Source organism: Carettochelys insculpta, chromosome 4, assembly GCF_033958435.1.
Source record: "Carettochelys insculpta isolate YL-2023 chromosome 4, ASM3395843v1, whole genome shotgun sequence".
NCBI lineage: Eukaryota > Metazoa > Chordata > Testudines > Carettochelyidae > Carettochelys > Carettochelys insculpta.
Window position 1 is genome coordinate 111,979,625 of NC_134140.1, and position 19,673 is coordinate 111,999,297.

Below are 19,673 nucleotides of genomic sequence, written 5' to 3' on the forward strand. Positions count from 1 at the left end.
CTATCAAGGTCCCTGAAAGGTCAAAATTTTGATCCAATTCCAATGTTGCCTACAATTGCATTTTTAAGACTTTTTTGAACTTCTCTTCAATGATTCTGAGAGAAGCAAAGACAGTCTTCTTCCCTGCCACCGTAGTGCCTGCAAAGTATAAGTGAATGGATTTGATTTGTTTAAAGAAGTAAATAGACTGATTATTCCAGCTTTCCCTCATGGGGGCACAGGAAGGCACCTGTGGACATTTCTAGAATCTTTACATATACAACACAGAAACTGAAGCCATAGGCAAGTGGGGTGAACTGTGACAGTCTGTTGCTGAGGTGATATGTCCAGGTAAAACAGGCTTAAGATCACCCTGGTTTAGAAACTGCCGTATTCTCCATGCCACACGACATTACCTATAACCCACAGAGGTACTCCAGCTGCAACCCCTTTAGCACAAAAGAAAGAACTGCCAGTAGAATAGCCCAGGAGGTGCTTAAATACTGACTATTCCACATGAGTCAGAACAACTGGGATTTTCTGATCTTAAGAGCAAGCCCATCTATTTCTTCAGGAACGTGGGGAAGGAGAGAGACACAATAGGGGCTGGTCTGTGTGTAAGGAAAGGGAATATTATTGGGCTTCTAATTTTGTTGGGTTTGAGGATGTGGAAGAGATGCTGTCCTTACTTTTGACTGTATTTTTAAATTTGACAAGTGACCAGTCCCAAGCCAAATCCCACCGAAGCCAGAGGGAGACTTCCTACTGACTCGAGTGGGTATTGGCACAGTGGCCCCACAATACGGACCAGATTTTCAATGGATTTAAATGGTAGCACTCCATTGATATTAATGAAACACTGAACAGATACATCACCTGAAGATTTTACCTGCTTGTTTTTAGGCGAAAATTTGAAAAAATATTTTTTAATGTGTTTTAGCACACACATTTCATATGTTTCCGACCTACTGTAAAATGCTATACACCATTCATGAGTTACATTGGGCAGATTAAATGTTTATATTAGTATGACTCACATGTGACCAAATATAACTCTAAACAACTGTTGCTATAAAAACCTGACACATTTTCACAGTCAAAAAAACAAGCTGCCTTGTATTTGTAACACGTTATTGTACTGTTCTAGCAAGTACTTCTGGAGAGAATGTGCAGTGGAGAAATAGAAGGAGCCTGTGGTCAGTCTCTGTAAAGAAAAGTATGTTGGGGACAAAATTAATCGCAGGGAAGAATTCAAGCTAGAGTCTTTGGCCTGGGGATGGACAATTCAGAATCCATGTTATAATCCCACTTTCCCAAAGCTGTAACTGTAGAAACCATCTTGAGGCAGATGGTTTCTAATGTGGTGGGTGCTCAATGGAAATGTTCACACTGAAGCAGCATTATCCTTTCTTCTACTTTACCGATGGTGAAAAAGGAAGATGGCCCTGCCCTGCCTAGTTTCTGGTCTGTTTGTTTGCTCTTCGAATACATAGAGCTACCAGGCCAGATAACATGATGCTACTGAAGTAGCAAACACCTCTACCATATATCCAGAGGTTCTGTGCATAGAACCTCAGTCTCAAATTATAACATGGTTTTGTGGGTTGAAATCAGATCCTTCAAGCTAGTTAAACATACAGTGTTAAAACTTCAGTTGTTATAACGGATTATCACTTAATCCTCTTACAAGGTATTAGTTATTAAACATTAAAAATTCTGAGACTAGCTGTTTTGCATACAGAAGAGAGCTTTTCCTTTTTAAGAGACTCCATATTGGCACCTATCTCTTTCTCAATTCTACTCCAGACAAACCATTTGAGGCATGTGTATGCAATGAACTCCTGCCAGCTATTGCTGGCTCTGGCCAAACTCACCTCCACAAGCTTTCCAGTTGTACAACGTTACAGGAAATTGGGAAATAGATTTCTAAATTATCACCTATTCCTTACAAACACTTGTTCCTTTTATTTCACAGTATGGTGAAGTGAGGTCCAAAGGAAGGGTCTATGGACCACAGCTACATGCAAATACGTAAAAATCCTCAGCCATGGAAAGTTTCTAGAGGCTATGGATGGTTGCAGAAGAGATATGGTAGTATTAGAAAAATGAAGGAGCTGTAAAGATAGGTATTCATGTTCATCACCTATATAGCTACTGCATTTGCCTGGATATGATTGGTTTTGAGTCAGGGTGGTGAAGGACATGATGTCATTGTCTAAGCATGGCAGTCATTGTCAGGGGGAGCTTCAGAAATAGGCGATGGACATGGCGGAGAAAGTGAGGGCCATAGAAGACGTGGAAGGGCAGTTGAGGAAGAGCTCCTTTTACTGAACAGGTGGTTCCTAGTGTTGCAGGACCACCATGGTTCTGTTGCACAAAGATGATACCACTTATACTAACTAGAGTGCTTCAGGGCAGTACATTTTATACAGCAATCATTATATTATATATATATATATATATATATATGCACACACACACACACCCCTATCTCATAGAGTTGTAAGGGGCATTTAGAGGTCATTAAGTTCATTCTGCTGCTCTTCCCTCACAACAGGGCCTATTCACCATCCCTGACAGATGTGAGTTTTTTTCTTTTATTTGCCCCAAATCCTTAAATGGCCCCCTCGAGAACTGAGCTCATGCCCATGGCTTTAGTAGGCTAATGCTGAAACCACAGAGCTAGCCTTCTCTCCCTAAATCTGGGACGTTTGAGCAGCATCAAGAGAAAAGGCGAAGTGTGGGTAATAGGTCCACAACTATGCAAACCTATTGGCCAAGACCCCTGCGTAAGGTGAGGGTGGAGGTTGCTCCAATATTCAGCAGCATAACAACTAGGTGGAGAGGAAAAGATTCTTTCATATCTACTATGGTATTAATTCTCTATCCCATTTACTTGCAGCTGGTTTGTGGAAATAGGCTTTGGCCCTAATATAGCATTCTTTCAGAGGGATAAGGCTATATCCTTGGGACCTGTTCCCACACCACTGTCAAAATAGCCCAGCCTACTGTCACTTTAGACAATGCAAAATGTGTGTCTAAAACAGCTGAAAACAAATTAAACTGGGAGCCTGGGTCCCCTTGCTGACATCTTTCAAATAGTAAAATGAAATACCAGATGTCTCTGATTCAAAAACTTGTAAAAACACTTTTTTGTTTATTTAAACCAAGTGTCATATGCTCTTTCTCCCATCTGCCAGTAAAGTTTATATGAAGAAAGAAAGAGGCATATAAAAATCTTCTTAAACAATAAATATGGATTGTACTAGGAATCAAATTTTAATTACCTTTCTTCCTAATTGTATGAGTACACAGTATATTATATGAGTACATAGAAGCAGTACTGTGACTTCCATTATATCTTGTATTCAAGTATGTTGTATGTAGAGAAGTTGTGGGGATGGGACATTGTAGTCAGAGATTTGTTGTTGTGGTTGTTTTAAAACTGTCAGAAATATGCATTTAACTCTACTGGGATTTTATAGGAAGAAATTTTCTTCGAGAGTCCTCTAAAGTGACATTTCCAAATAAATGGATTGGGTGGAAGAAGCTGCTCTATCTGAACATGTTATTTTCAAAATTCAGTTAATGAGGTTAGATAAGTATGTAGCAGAGATGATGTAGATGGTGCTTGGTCCTGCCATGAGAGGAGAAGATTAGACTTGTTAACATCCTGAGGTCCCTTCCAGTTCTAGTGTTCTATGATTATCCCTGCCTATGTAACAATTTTATTGTGAGTCTCATGAGAGTTGATGCTTTCTTATAGCCTCTGTCTTAAGATTCGATGATGGGACAAACTCAGACCCGTGGGATACCAAAGTCTAATCCTATTGGGATCAGAGTAGTGGTTGGGTGCAATCCTACAGGGTGGATCCACTAGTCTCGGGAACCGAAGTAATTTGGGGAACAACTGAAAAGAAAACAGGAACAGGCATGGAGGTCATAAGGTTTAAATCAGGGAGCCAGAAGGGGACATCAAGCAAAGAATCCCAGACAGCACTCCCTGGTTAGTGAAGGCGTCAAGGGAGCTGGTGGACACTGCCCAGAGGAACTCTGCCCAGATGCATTAAAGGATAGAGAAGCAAAAGGAGGACCATAGTCGCAGTCTCCACCCTCCACAACTCCCTCCCCACCTCTGCCAGGCTTCTCTTCACTGAAGTCTAATTTAAGATATATTTACTGGCCACTGGGTGACCAGGGCGGGGCTGCTTCAACTCAGTTAAGTCAGGAAGTTAAGAACTCACCAGAAGGTGCAAACTGATCAGAACACCTGCAGCCCATGAGGTACCTGCTAGTTTAAAAAGGTCTCGCTTCAGAGAGGGCAAGAAAGCCAAGTAGTGGGCATGGAGAGGTGTGCTGGGGAAGAATGGAAGACTGAGGCCAGGTACCAGGAAAAAGGAGGAGTTGGTTGAGGAAGTGGCCCGGGGCAAAACTGCGGCTCTGGTGCTGGAGGAATAACTAACTTCTGCCACTGCCAATGGGGATTCTGGGCCAGAGTCTGGAGCAGATGCAGGGTCCAGGTTCCCCACAAGCCTCCCTGCACCACTATGGAGGCCACACCTGAAGGGGGAGTTTGGTACTAAAGAATGGTTCACTCCAGACTGGCCTATGTGAGGATGGCTCAGTAGGTTGGGACCCCTGCCTCTAAAGGGTGAGATGGTATGTTGAGGGACATAGCAAACTTCTGAGGCAAACACTATCTGGCTAGAAGTGCACTACCCCCAGGGCAAAGCTGGAGCTTTTCCACAATGAATATCTCAGGTTTCATTTAAAAGTCAATTTCTAGCTCCAATAGTTGCAGAGAAAAACAAAAATGCGAGTCCAAGTATCAAATGGAAAAAAACCAAAAACAAAAGAAAGCTGAGCATGGGTCAGCCATGTGTCTGTACACTAGCGCAAGTGTCTGTGGTAAAAACTTTGAGATCTGTGGTAATTTAAAAAAAAATGACATAGCACCCCCACCACCACCACCACTCAGATCCAATACTTTTGTGAAGTATCTGTTGCACAGTATGGTTGTATTGACCTCTGATACCAAATGTAATATTTTTAATACAAATCTCATTATTTTGGAGGGCTGGTTATAGTGCTCTCTCCCTCTGAAAACAAATGAAATAAGTTTCTATAGGTGGCATTAGGGTCAGCCAATCTAAGACACAGGACTAAAACTGTGTGTCTTTATTTATATGAACTTTGTGAACTCAGAATATGCCTGTGAACAGAATCATTGATAATTAGCTAGTTTGGGCACAAACAACATCCTTTTTTTTTCTTCCATGTTCTGCACTGAACAAGATTTTTTTCCTTTCTTCTGTTTCACTGAGTGTCATCTGTCTACTTTCTTCCATGTAGTGAAGAAAAGAAAGGTTGCCCCAATGGTCTTTCCAGACACTTAGGCCATTTCTACACATGCCACTTTCTCCAAAAGTGGCATGCTAATAAACGGCCCAGAATATGCTAATGAGGAACAGATGTAAATTCCCAGCACCTCATTAGCATAAGATCACATGATTTGGAGTCCAGAAGAAGCTCTTCTGGACTCCAAAACAGCGTATAGAAGCACGGCCCCTGGGGGATCTTCTGGAAGGAACTCCTCTTTCTGGAGGCTCCTTCTTCAGTAAATTTTCAGGGAGGAGAACTTCCTCCCGGAAGATCCCCCAGGGACCATGCTTCTTCATGCTGTTTTGGAGTCCAAAAGAGCTTCTTCCGGACTCCAAATCATGTGGCCCTATGCTCTCCAAAAGTAGCATGGGTAGAAATGTCCATAGACATTTACAATAATCTTACAATAATCTCTCCTCCCAAATTCCACTAACTGAAGCAGGAAACATCTGACAAGTTCAAATCAAAGGCTGAAGTTCGGTCTAACAGCACTGCAGTCTCCAAGTCCATTTTCTCAGTGATTTCGCTTACAGTATAATGGTAATAATTACAAGTCTTAGTTTGGATTTACCACATATTTCAGTCTAGTCTTGGACTTTCTAGTCTAGTCTGAACTTTCAAAAAAGAGGACACCCCTGAAAGGGAGTGTATCTGTGTCAGTATCTACCAACTTACGTTGTATGAATGTTTTATAGAATATCTAGTATGGTAACCCTAGTCTAGTCCAATACATTTCTGTCTTCTTGGAGCAAGCATGCAGAATAATGGGGCTTTTCTTCCTGAATACTTTTTTCCAGTTCAGTTGAGGTCAAGTACTTCTCAAGGATCTGCCTGCCAGAAACAGATGCTAGGCCACTTTTCTACAGAACACACACGTGTGCGTGATATTTTTGTTTTAAGAAAAGGATATTCTTTCAAATGTGAGCATTTCCAGTCTTCCTGAAGAAATAAAAACACACACACATGCTGTATTTATCTCCTGGTCTATGGTTCATGTATTAAACTTACTTCCGCTTTTGGATCTTTGTGTCTATGCATCTAACATTGTGGGTACTTCCCTCAAAAGTTTATGTCCGAATAAATCTTCTTTGTCTTTAAGGTGCCATAGGACTCCTCATTGTTCATCTGCCATTATACTACATGGTTTCACAAGTGAGGAACCACTCTCTCTGCAGAAAGGGTAAAGGAAAAAATAAGACCCCTGCCCACCAACTCGCAGCATAGTGAATATGTAAATAAGGAAGGAGGCAGAGCCTCATCTCAGCGCAGCAATGGAGCCCGTAGTGAAAAAGGCCCTGTGAGAGAAGTCTGATTTTTGGCAATTCAGGCAGCTGAGACCAAAAAATTGAGCATTTCTAGATGACCTCTGCTTTAACAGAGAAAGCACAAGAATACCAGGTAAATACTCTGGTATTAGCCATGGTTGATGCTCAGGGGCTGATACCACCACGTTACATGACATACAATTGACTAAGTTCCTGTAATTAGTGTTGGACCTGGCAGGACAGGGGTTATGTCATTCAATCATTCATTTTTTGAAAAATTACGTGAGGACTCAAAATTTTTACCATGGACACGTCTGTCCACGTACAGATGTTTTGCTGAACTCTGGGAAAGCTGTTGCTGATACACCTTGCATACCTCAATGGAGGCTCATAATGGCAGCGTATAAAGCCATAGTATGCCCACACCTTGAAAACTGCATGCAACTCTGGGTGCCCAATCTCAAAAAAGGCCTATCAGAATTGGAAAAACTGTAGAGAAATGCAACAGAAATTACGGCAGCTATGGGACAACTTTTATATGAAGAGAGATTAAAAAGACTAGGACAGCTCAACTTAGAAAAGAGAAAACTAATGGAGGAATGTAGCAGAGGTTTATAAAATCCTGAGTGGAAAGGAGACAATAAAGAAGGAAGTGTTATATCACTTCACATAACAAAAGAACCAGGGGGTCACCCAACTGAAATTAATAGGCAGAAGAAACAAAACAAACATTGGAAAGTACTTCACACAACACACAGTCAACCTGTGGAACTAATTGGCCCAGGAATGTCGTGAAGGTCAAAAATATGACTGGGCTCACCAACATGCTCTGCATGTCCCTAAGTTCCAGACTGTCAAAAACTGGGACTGGAAAACAGAGGATGGATCATGAAGTCAATTGCCCTGTTCTGCTAATTCCCTCTGAAGCATCAGACTCCAGTCACTGTCAAAAGTTAGGATTCTGGGCTTGATGGGCCATTGGTCTGATCAAGTGTGATCATTCCTCTGTTCTTTTCTTATGAGGGAAAGTGAAAGAGGCTTTTGATGCCCGTTTCTTAGGCAGAGAGAATATTATATACATAAGGGACAAATTTAGTAGGAGGTGCCAGGCACAAAGGAAAAGTTTCAGACTTTTATTATTGCACTTCATAGTCTTGTTGATCATCCCAAGTATGGAATAGAAGGAGACCAAATAAGAGGCATCAGTTTGTCAGTGCATCTTCAGTTAGACCCATACTTCCATTACATTCACACTAGCTAGTATACAGAAAGCCAGAAGGAAACAGCTTTGTGACTTGCATGCTAACAGTACATAAGAAACAGTTGCTTCAGACAAAATTTGCATGGTAATGAGGAAAAACCCAAATGTGAAAGGAGCAGACAGACCAAATGTACATCATAAGAACAACGCATAATGGGAAAATGAGACCAAAAAAAACTTAATCGGAGGGAAGATTGGGAAAGTTATAGAAGACTTCGCAAGACAGAGCTTGTTGGTAGAAAGGCAGAAAGTAGATGTCCCAAAATGGGACTCATGGCAAGAGCGTGCAGATCATGAAGAATATTGAAATCAACCCAATCAGATAATGAGCCCATACTTCTGGGGACTGTATCCAACTACAGAGAACAACTGGAATCCTTAGGGTGAATATAAATGGTTGAAACCATACATTTAAAACTGATAGGGGGAGGCAGTCCGTTCATTGCCAGAACATATGCTAAACCTTCTCAGGACAGAGATTTGCAAAGGTGAACTAAGATTCTAGGTGGGACTATGTATTTAAAGCACATTCTGCATCAGATGAATGACTCCATCTCCAGTGATTGTGTAGCCACGTAGTGCTATTATGTTCCACGAATGCCACATAGTGCTATTGCTTATGTTCCACGAATGCCTTTATGGGCCTGTGCAGCAATGCTATGTAGTGTTCCCTATGTTTGCAGCCCTTTCCCCGGGGCCTGAGAGGAGCAGAAATCTCCCTTCTCTGAGATCTCAGCCAGACTAGGCTCAGCCCACCTGGTTCTTGTCTTCATCACTTCCTTCCTGGGCCCTTCTTATCAGTCTTAAATTGATAGGCTAATAGGCGCTTTAGCACACCCAGCCTCCTCACCTAATTAGATAATTAACTCTAATTACCTCAGTCAGCCTTCTTCAAGGGGACTAATTGTCAGACTGCAATCTCACTTAAGCTGTGTCTACACGTGCACGCTACTTCGAAGTAGCGGCACTAACTTCGAAATAGCGCCCGTCGCGGCTACACGCGTCGGGCGCTATTTCGAAGTTAACTTCGATGTTAGGCGGTGAGACGTCGAAGTCGCTAACCTCATGAGGGGATCGGAATAGCCCTACTTCGACGTTCAACGTCGAAGTAGGGACCGTGTAGACGATCCGCGTCCCGCAACGTCGAAATTGCTGGGTCCTCCATGGCAGCCATCAGCTGGGGGGTTGAGAGATGCTTTCTCTCCAGCCCCTGCGGGGCTCTATGGTCACCGTGGGCAGCAGCCCTTAGCCCAGGGCTTCTGGCTGCTGCTGCGGCAGCTGGGGATCCATGCTGCAGGCACGGGGTCTGCAACCAGTTGTCGGCTCTGTGGATCTTGTGTTGTTTAGTGCAACTGTGTCTGGAAGGGGCCCTTTAAGGGAGCGGCTTGCTGTTGAGTCCGCCCTGTGACCTTGTCTGCAGCTGTGCCTGGCACCCTTATTTCGATGTGTGCTACTTTGGCGTGTAGACGTTCCCTCGCAGCGCCTATTTCGATGTGGTGCCGCGCAACATTGAAGTTGAACATCGACGTTGCCAGCCCTGGAGGACGTGTAGACGTTATTCATCGAAATAGCCTATTTCGATGTTGCTACGTCAAAATAAGCTGTTTCGATGTTGGCTTCACGTGTAGACGTAGCCTTACTGTCACATGCTAGCAACATTACATTGACTTTTGGGAAACTGGAGAAAGGATGGAAAGTTCTTCAACAAGTCATATATAATATGAAGTTAGATAACTCCTCTGCTGGGATTATCACCAGCATAAGAACTACAACTAGCAGAGAAAGTGGAATGCATTTCTAGCAAAAAGCAAGCTACACAGGAGATGTATTCCTATATCTTCACAGGGCTCAAAATGCAGTCAAGGGAATACAAAATAAAACTGCTGCCATCAGCAACTCTCTTTGCTTTTATAGCCCCATTGCACATTCCTATATACCCTTGCTGGGCAATGTCAAAAGAAGAATTAGAGAGTGGAGGGCATGGGGTTATTTCCCAGATAGAAGAGCCCACTGACTGGTGTTCAGGGATGGTTGTTGATCAAAACTCGCAATAAAATCCAGATTTGTGTAGACCTGGCAAAAGTTAGTAAAGACTGTACAGAGAAACACACATACTTATCGGAGCTGACCAAACATTAGCTCAGTCATCAGAAGCCAAAGCCTTCTCAAGGTTAGACGTTACAGCACACGTCTAGCACATCTCGTTTGCTAAAGAACCTATACCGTTAGCTACATTCATTATCACCATTTTGGAAGCACTGTTTCATAGTACATATGGCATATCTTCAGAACAGAGGAAAAGCACTACCTGATCTGAGACCAAGGCATTATTGACACTTAACAAACACTCTCAGTTCCTACCTCGTAGAGACTCCAAAGAGGACTTCTCCAGTAAAATCAGGTTAATCTTCAATATTTTTGAACACAAGAAAGAGAAGATCTGGGTCCACAAAAACTTGATCAGGGAGTGAACACCATGTACACAGAACATCATGTATAAACTCAGCAGAAGTGAGACCAGACTCTGGAAGACGGATCAAATCTCCTCCAAAACCTGATCTACAAAGTATTGCTCAGGACTATCTAAAAAAGGAGAACTGATAAGGGGACCTAATCATGTAAATAAGTTTAAAGAATCTGTAGTATATTTAGAACTGTTGTGTATATACATAACTTTATAATTATATTTTAATCTTTTATTATAAATGAAGATGAGGGGTGTTTAAAGATTTCTTGACACTCCAGAATTACCCAAGAGGATCAGGATGTGTCACAGCAGAGAACTTAATAAACACAGGAATTCCAACATCCTCTAGTTGCTGTTTAAAACCTAGCTTTTTTGTGTTTAAGTCCCCCCACCACTCCAGGTACTCATCATCTTTGAAACACAGGCTGCTTGTAATTTGTACTATGCAACTTGTCTGACACATTCACCTTATTTTAGGACTTCACATGGAAGATCCTTGACTGCAGTGGTTTTAATTACTTCCACCCAGAAGTAGGATTCTTGCCCCTTTATCTTTGATTTTCCTAATTACCAGCCAGGTCAAAATACAAATGCAGTGGACAATATTGGGTAACTAATAACAGCTTTGAGAAAAGCAAGCATGTGTATAGTGAAGTACTGTACCAGAAGACCCTCTCTTTACGCTGCTCTCTCAATGGGACGGCCAACCAGAAGCACAACAAATAGAGCTGCCTGGTGACCCAGAAGCCCTGTCTGTCGACAGAGGGTCCCTAGAGCCTCCACACATCTTTTTGTTGACAGATTCTGTCAAGAGAGGTGCTCTGCCTCATGGGGAGAGACAGAAGGCTGTTGACAAAAGTGCCCCATTCTGTTGACAGTATGTCGACAAAATGTGTTTTTAGTGTGGACTCTGCAAGTTTTGTTGACAAGACTCTTTAGTGTAGACATAGCTTTAATGATTCCTGAGGAGTCAAAGGCTATGTCTACATTACAGAGTTATTTTGAAAAAAGATATTTTGAGGCAGCTGTTCTGCAATATTTCTAAATACACACAAAATGTATTTTGAAATAGCACTCAGCTATTCCGAAATAGCATGTCCGGACACATAAGCCATGTCTACACACAACCTCCCTTTTGGAGGGGGTATGTAAATCCACAGGATCGAAATTACAGATGAGGTGGGGATTTAAATATCCTGTTAATCATTTACATATTCCTACAAGCTGTGGCCTTAAAAGTGGATTTAATTCAAAATGAAAAAAATTAGGAGGAAGGGTGCTTTCAAAAGTGGTTTTCTTTCAAAGGAACCCCATGTACATGGCTATTTTGACTTTCAACTTTCTGAAGGGGAGCTCCAGAGAGGATGGTGAGAAACTGTTCTCAGGGGTGTCAGATAGCAGAACAAGGAGCAATGATCTGAAGTTACAGAAGGAGAGGAGTAGGTTCAATATTAGGAAAAATTACTTCACAAGTAGGGTGGTGAAGTACTGGAATGCATTGCCTAGAGAGGTGGTGGATTCTCCATCTCTGGAGGTTTTTAAGTCCCAGCTTAACAAGGTCCTAGTTGGGGTTAATCCTGCTTGAAGCAGGGGGCTGGACTAGATGACCTCCGGAGGTCCCTTCCAGCCATATAATCCTATGATTCTTCCAGAATCGAGATCCCACGCAACTATGCAAATGAGGTGTGAGATATTTAAATCTGCACCTAATTTTCATTTCCAATTGGCTGCATTTGCATGCTCCTTCTGAAAGGGAGGAGCAGTGTAGCCACCACCCTCCTGAAATGAGGTTTACCAATTTCAGAATAATGCACCCACTATTTCATTTCCAAATAATATGTGTGTAGTGTAGATAACAGCAAAATTATTTCAAAATAAGGGCTGTTATTTCAAAATGGCCGTGTCTACACTAGCACAAATCTTTGAAATGGCCATGCAAATGGCCATTTCAAAAATTACTAATGAGGAGCTGAAATGCATATTCAGCACCTCATTAGCATGCCACTGGCCACGGCTCTTCGAAATTGCCGCATTTCGCTCCCGTGCAGCTCGTCCAGATTGGGGTCCTTTTCGAAAGGACCCTGCCAACTTCGAAGTCCCCTTATTCCTATCAGCAGAACAAGGGGATTTCGAAGTTGGTGGGGTCCTTTCGAAAAGGACCCGCATCTGGGCAAGCCACGTGGGAGCAAAAAGAGGCAATTTTGAAGAGCTGTGGCTGGCGGCATGCTGATGAGGCACTGAATATACATTTCAGCACCTCATTAGTAATCTTCAAAATGGCCATTTGCATGGCCATTGCAAAGATTTGAGCTAGTGTAGACATACCAAATAACTCTGTGGTGTAGACATAGCCAAGCAGATTTTCCTGATTTAGGGGACTAACAAACAAATACAATTCAGTAAATCCTGGACCTTGGCTGGACCAACTGATCTGATCTGAAGAAAACAATATTTGTCTCTCTTTACCAGAGCAGATAAGATCAGTCCTGAAGAAAATGGAGGCCAAAGTGTCTGAAAACAATTACATTACAGCTTTTTATTCTGAGACCTGATCCAACTGATAAAATCAGTGAAATGACTCCTATTGAATTAATAGGCACTGGGACAGGCCCCATGACGATGACTGGGACAGGCCCAATGACATCAAGATTACCATCCTATACCTAGGATAATTTTCAGAAGGCTTCTGATTATTCAATACAGTCATAACAATCCAAGTAGCAAAGTTTAATGATGAAAGTTAAATATTAACTGCTGCTGAAAGGTTCTTAAAAGCAGATAGTTATATTCGAAACTCACTTCAGGGGATGAATAATTCACAGGTCATTCTTGTAGATGCTGGCAACTGAATTTTTTGAATACACATATTTACTTGTCATTGATTATTAGGTGTATTTAGCTATATCCTTTCTAATGTATGGACATCCTATCTTGTAATTACCTTCCATGTGTTGATTGGTATTTATGCTGGATGGGATAATAACAGTTGTTACCATGGTTGTCACGATGAACAAGCATAGAGGTTAATTTTTTTCACTAAATCTTTCTGGTTGATTTGCATTTTTGATTCACAGACATATACATCCCATTTATTTTTGTTGAAACAGTCATCTGCGGCTTGGCTTTTCAGACACACAGCGTATCGGTTTATTCCCACCACTACCAAAATCTTTCTGAGGTCCAAATGACACCAGTGAGAACTTTTTGCCTTTGGCCTCAGTGGAAGCAAGATTGGACACTTTGTGGCTCTAATCCTATACTCACTACGTATCAACTGGACTGTTGCTTGGTGCTCTATGGAAGTAAATTGGCCTCTGTGGGGGCACAGCACTACTCATGCAGCACCAAGGCTTAGACGTGTGTGACGGCATTACATTCTGTCGCCTGATTGCAGCTTTGACACACAGTAAGAATCCTCCTGTTGTTGATAAGTGACATACTTCTTCCCGTAGGTCAAAATGTCAGAGCTCTTTACAGAGTTTGCAGGCTTCACACGCACATCCGCCCCAGATCTGCAGGTGTGTGGTTCATATCTTTTGCAGTGCTAGACACTACTGCAAATTTATAACTGTCTGATTCATTGGTGCACTGAGCACCTGCTACTCTCACTGACTTCAGTGCGATTTGCTAGCACTCAGTAAATCTGAAAACTGGGTTGGGACAATACAGAGGGTGGAAAGAGAGAACGAAAGAAAGAAAGAAAGAAAGAAAGAAAGGTGAGTAGGCAGATGTTCAGGTTGTTCACTGGAGGAGCGAGTGGGTATAGAATGCCATAATAAATCCCTATCGTAAATTTGCTGCTGATTTAGTGTGATGGGTTGGATGACAGAAGTCTTCTTGCTGATCAGAACAATGATGTATGCCTTCGTGCCCTCTGGGACTCCCCACCGTCCTCTCTTGCTGGGACAGAAGCTCTTGTCTTTCCCAGACAAGGCAAAGAGTTGAGGTTACTCCCCACCTGCAGAGCAACACAGATGTTGAACCAGTTCAGCTCTGGGAGGGCTCATCTACAAGGGTTTAGCACCCAGGAAACCAACCCCCATATAAATCCCTCTTAGCCTGTGTAAAAGTTTACACAGAGAAAGCTCATAAAAATGTCCACCCCTTTTATCAACAAAAGAGGGATATTCACAGTGGTTGCTCCCCTCATGTAACAATTATTTACATTGGGCTTGATAATAAATAGAAGTGGTACATTAAGTATAAAAGGTAGGATTTAAGTGGTTGCAAGTGAAAACCATCCAACCACATTAAGTTACAAAGTTAAAATAAACAAAAATGTCAACTGATGCTAATACACTAAGAAACTTGGTTCATGAGAATTCTTACCCCAATATTCTCTCAGGCAATGTTTTGGTCAGAGCTGATCTTTATTCTGGCTTGAGTTTAAAGGGTTGTTTTTGGTTTTTTATTTTCCCAGAGTTCTTTTGTTGCTATGTTTCTTTATATGTATCCTTTTAACCTGGGCAAAGAGTTCCAAAGGCCAGCTTCAGACAATAACTGATTGTTTTCCATTCCTTAAATAGCCTCCCTCCTCCCCCACCGCCCCAGGGCAAGAACCCTTTGTTTAGCATGCTCCAACCCCATGAGAAAATACCAGGTTCAAGATGAATTCCAGTAACAGGTGGCATGGGACCAACCACAGTTTGGGCTTTCAGGAAGAATAAAAACTTACAGGGCTCATTGTTTTGACTACTGAGCCATTAAGATACTAAAGCATCCCTGGTGGCTCTCATTAACACATTTATTAGAGTCATACACTGTATTTCTAACTTCACATACAAGAATTTCACGCACCAAAATAGGATATACAGATTCAGTAGATTGTAACTTTAAAATTGACACGTTACATGAGGCATTGTGCATAAACCATCTTCAAGTTATGTATATTCATATTCATAACCCAATTTTCATACAGCATGGAGGGGCATGGTATTTAGTATTTCACTATATGGCTACGTCTACACGTGCACGCTACATCAAAATAGTCTATTTCAATGAATAACGTCTACACGTCCTCCAGGGCTGGCATCGTCGACGTTCAACTTTGAAGTTGCGCAGCACCACATCGAAATAGGCTCTGCGAGGGAACGTCTACATGTCAAAGTAGCACACATCGAAATAAGGGTGCCAGGAACAGCTGCAGACAGGGTCACAGGGCAGACTCAACAGCAAGCCGCTCCCTTAAAGGGCCCCTCCCAGACACAGTTGCACTAAACAACACAAGATCCACAGAGCCGACAACTGGTTGCAGACCCTGTGCATGCAGCATGGATCCCCAGCTGCCGCAGCAGCAACCAGAAGCCCTGGGCTAAGGGCTGCTGCACACGATGACCATAGAGCCCCGCAGGGGCTGGAGAGAGAGCGTCTCTCAACCCCTCAGCTGATGGCCACCATGGCGGACCCCGCTATTTCGATGGTGCGGGACGCAGATTGTCTACACGTGCCCTACTTCGACGTTCAACTTCGAAGTAGGGTGCTATTCCCATCCCCTCATGGGGTTAGCGACGTCGATGTCTCGCCACCTAATGATGATTTCAACTTCGAAATAGCGCCCAACACGTGTAGCCGTGACAGGCGCTATTTCGAAGTTGGCGCCGCTACTTCGAAGTAGCGTGCACGTGTAGACACGGCCTATGAGTGATAATCCAGTGAAACTTGAACATACATTAATTCTTCCTAAGAGTTCAAAAATAGCTTATCATAAATCATCCAAGTTCATGTTCATATTCATCTAGGTTTTCTTTATCCCTTAAGAGGCAGTGTTTAATATGTTCATAACAGGTACATACTATGTGGAAGTAAGCACGACAATTTAACCTTTTATGTTCTTAGACTCCTTAGCCCTGTCTACACTACAGAGTTTTTTTGACAAAACTGGGGTTTTCTAGACCAAACTCATGGCGCATCGACAGGGGGAGCCTCTGTTACGTGTGGATGTATTCTGTCTACAGTAAATTCTGTCAACAAAACTTTGTTGGGTAGACCCAGCCCTTGTTTGCAACTCAGACAACTGCAGTTGTTGAAAGGGAAAAAGCAACAGTTTAGGAAACAGAATATAGAACATTGGTATAGGGATCAGAGTTGGCCAAAAGTACTGATTTTCAGTTCTGGGACATTTTGAAACTGGGCTTTGTTCTGGTTTGGACTGAAGCAAAAATAAATAAATAAATTTCACATGTACTTGTAAAGTTTCATTTCAGGAACTCTGACACATGGTATTTCTAAAACAAAATATGCTCCCTGAGCTCATGGGAGCTGCTGACTCAAATAGATAAGATTGTCTATTTTAGATAGCTTCTTCTGGAGCTCTAGGCAACCCTACTATGCAGACTGCCCTGTGCCACAGACTCCAGGGCTTCCAGAATCGCAGGGATGCCTGTTTAAGATTCATGCTGTATAGGGAACCCATTGGCTTAGGAATTTCAATTGTTGCAGTAAGGGGGTGGTGGCAAGTTGACCAAAGCCATAGATCTGGATGCATATCCCAGGACTTCCAGGGTCCTGGCTCCATGGCAGGGAGTTTGGAATTCAGGAGGACTCTGGTTCCAGGCTTCCAGTTTCATGACTTTGAAAACTTTAGGAGGTAAACGTGCTTAGTTATTCTGTGACCTATTGTGCTTTTCACAAAAAATAATTTTTTAAAAGACAGTTTTGGTCCAGATCTTGCAATGTGCTAATTAATCATGAAAGCCAACCCTTTGTGAATCAGTCTTTTAATCAAGTGTTGGTAAATGAAGGGTGATCCAGGAAATTAGTGGAGAAAGTGTTAATTTGGAACTCAGTTTAGAGATCAAAGCAGAGCTATGCAGAAACATGTAAAAAGCATGTTAAATACAGACAGATGAGGACCAGAGATCCCGCTTCTAATTTGCTTTTTTTTCCTAACAAGAGAGAAATCAAAAGGCAGAAAGACTAGCTTGATTTTCACTTTTTAATTCACACCTCTGCCCAGAGCTCCTGCTCCTTCCACCATGCCCTTTATCCTGTGTCCTCCTGAAGAGGCTGTAGTCACTGAAATTTGGTAGTTTTCTATGAAGTACCAACATAAATGTGCAGCCAGTACCATAACAGGAGAGCTGGATGGATGCTATTCTGCCTCAAACATCAACAAAATTTTCCAGTCATAGCCACAGATTTCTGTTAGAACCTTCATCTTGTGCATTGTTTGCACAGGGGTGGAAGAAGGAAATAAAGTTCCTCTGGCCATTTTCCCACCTTGCATGCCTAAGCAGGGGTAGTCACAATCTGACCTGGTTTGTACTGCAGATTGCTTGAAATTAAATGCCTGTCTAATAAAATGCATGGGTATGTGTCAGTTTCTCTAGTTACAGAGCTGCTCTTAAATTAGACTGTAGCCATACGCTGGTCTTGGACACCAATGCAACTTTTAAAATTTGGTTGTGAGTTTTAATATTAACAACATATCTGTTGTCTGATGCAAAAAGTTATTGACACCTCCTATCTTAATCATGAGCTAAAAGTGCTTTGTCATACTCCTGCAGGTAGTTCTATGACATCACTGTTGTATTAATGTTGGTGAATATAGAGGTCAAAATGTTAGTGTGACCCAATCACTGTCCAACATTAACCAGTATATTTGGAGTTTGATATAAGGAATCATCAGCCTTATTATCATGGGAGATATACTGTTAACTCCCCTTTTCACCTTTTATGAGAGAGACAGAAACAGTAGGGAGAACAGTTCAAGTATTTGGTACATAAAATATTCATTCTAACAATATTCCTCATTTCCTTTAGCTGGAGAAAAAATCAGAAACAAAAACAAAGCCTTCTTTGCCATTGTTAGACACCCTCCTCCCCGTAGTTACAGAACATACGTCCTTGTAGTCTATGTCTATACTGCAGTTAGATACCCACACTTGACCATGCCAGATGGTTCATGACTGGGGGACTCAGACTATTCAATTGCAGTGTAGACTTTTGGGCTCGGGCTGCAGCCCAAGCCCTGGGACATTCGCACCTCACAGGATCTATAGCCTGGCTTTTGCCCAAGCGCAAACATTTCACTGCAATTAAACAGGTGTTTTGTCCAAGCCTTATGAGTCTGAATCAGTTAGCATGGGTCAGCAATGAATGTTCAACAACAGTGTAGGCACACAGGAAGAGCCTGGAGCAACTTCCATTAAAACAAATGGAAGAAAAATTCCAGCTGACTTTAATGGTAGCTGGGTCAGATCACTGATCATCTGAAACATATAATGTAATACCATTGGATGTTATCCAGACAAGAAAAAAGAAAAGCCATTCTTTTCACTTCTTTGCACAAGCTGGTGTGATACAGGAACACAGTAATCCCTGAAGATGTCTCATGTGAAGGACTTTGGTTTGTTTTTTATACAGATACATGGCCATTATCGATCCCCTGAAGCCAAGACTGTCTGCAACTGTAACTAAGGTGGTCGTTGGGAGTATATGGATTTTGGCTTTCCTGCTTGCGTTTCCCCAGTGCCTCTATTCCAGAACTAGAGTGATGCCTGGAAGAACTCTTTGCTATGTAGCATGGCCAGGTGGCCCAAAACAGCACTTTACGTAAGCATTTTCTCTTGTAAATGCATGCATGGCTATCTCTAAGCTGTAAGAGTGTTTCAATTTTGCAGAGGGATTAGCAAATATAACTTGTAGGCTAGGAAACCAAACCCTGATATTTTAAAGACATAAAACAAGCTTTCTAATATATAAAGCTAATATAAATAAATTATATCTAGAATGCATCTATTTTCTGAATTCTACAAAAATGTTAAAATGTGTTTCATAGTTCGTATCCCCCACTCATGGGATGGTATGAAGAGTTTTTCAGTCATTTCCTCATCTCGTGTAAATTGACATTGCTCTATTGAATCTACTACACCAATTTATGTCAAATAAAGACCTAGCCCTGAATCCACATGAATTAGGGATTGAGTGACAAATGTGTATGGAAGAAGATTGTCTTTCATATGCCTTCTCAAGACCAAATTAAAATTCTGTGTTTACTCTTCAGTACCATTTTGCAGAACTGCCACCAAGCTATAACTTTTGTTATATAGGATTTTGAGGCAACCCCATACATTGTTGTTTGAATGAGGAAGCCTATACTCTGATCTGAATAGCTGAAGATGCCAATGTTTCAACTATTTTGATTTAAAAGTTGTTTATGCATATTTTATTGTGCAATATTTAAGCCTACCCAGAAAACTGGTCATACTGACACTATGTTACAGTGCTGTAACTCCACTGACAATGAGTTACTCCTCATTAACAACAGTAGAGATCAGAATCAGAACTATATGTTTTGATAATGATTTCAGATCTTAAA

The 19,673-nt window shown here is 41.9% G+C and overlaps 1 protein-coding gene across 1 annotated transcript in view; it reads left to right on the top strand.

The window, feature by feature from the left end:
• The window catches only part of TACR3 (tachykinin receptor 3), a 63,568-nt gene that overhangs the window by 11,576 nt on the left and 32,319 nt on the right, over positions 1-19,673 (top strand). The window contains exon 2 of the mRNA XM_074991985.1: positions 18,719-18,907. Within this exon, the coding sequence (XP_074848086.1) occupies positions 18,719-18,907 (189 nt within the window). The remainder of the gene's footprint in view (positions 1-18,718; positions 18,908-19,673) is intronic.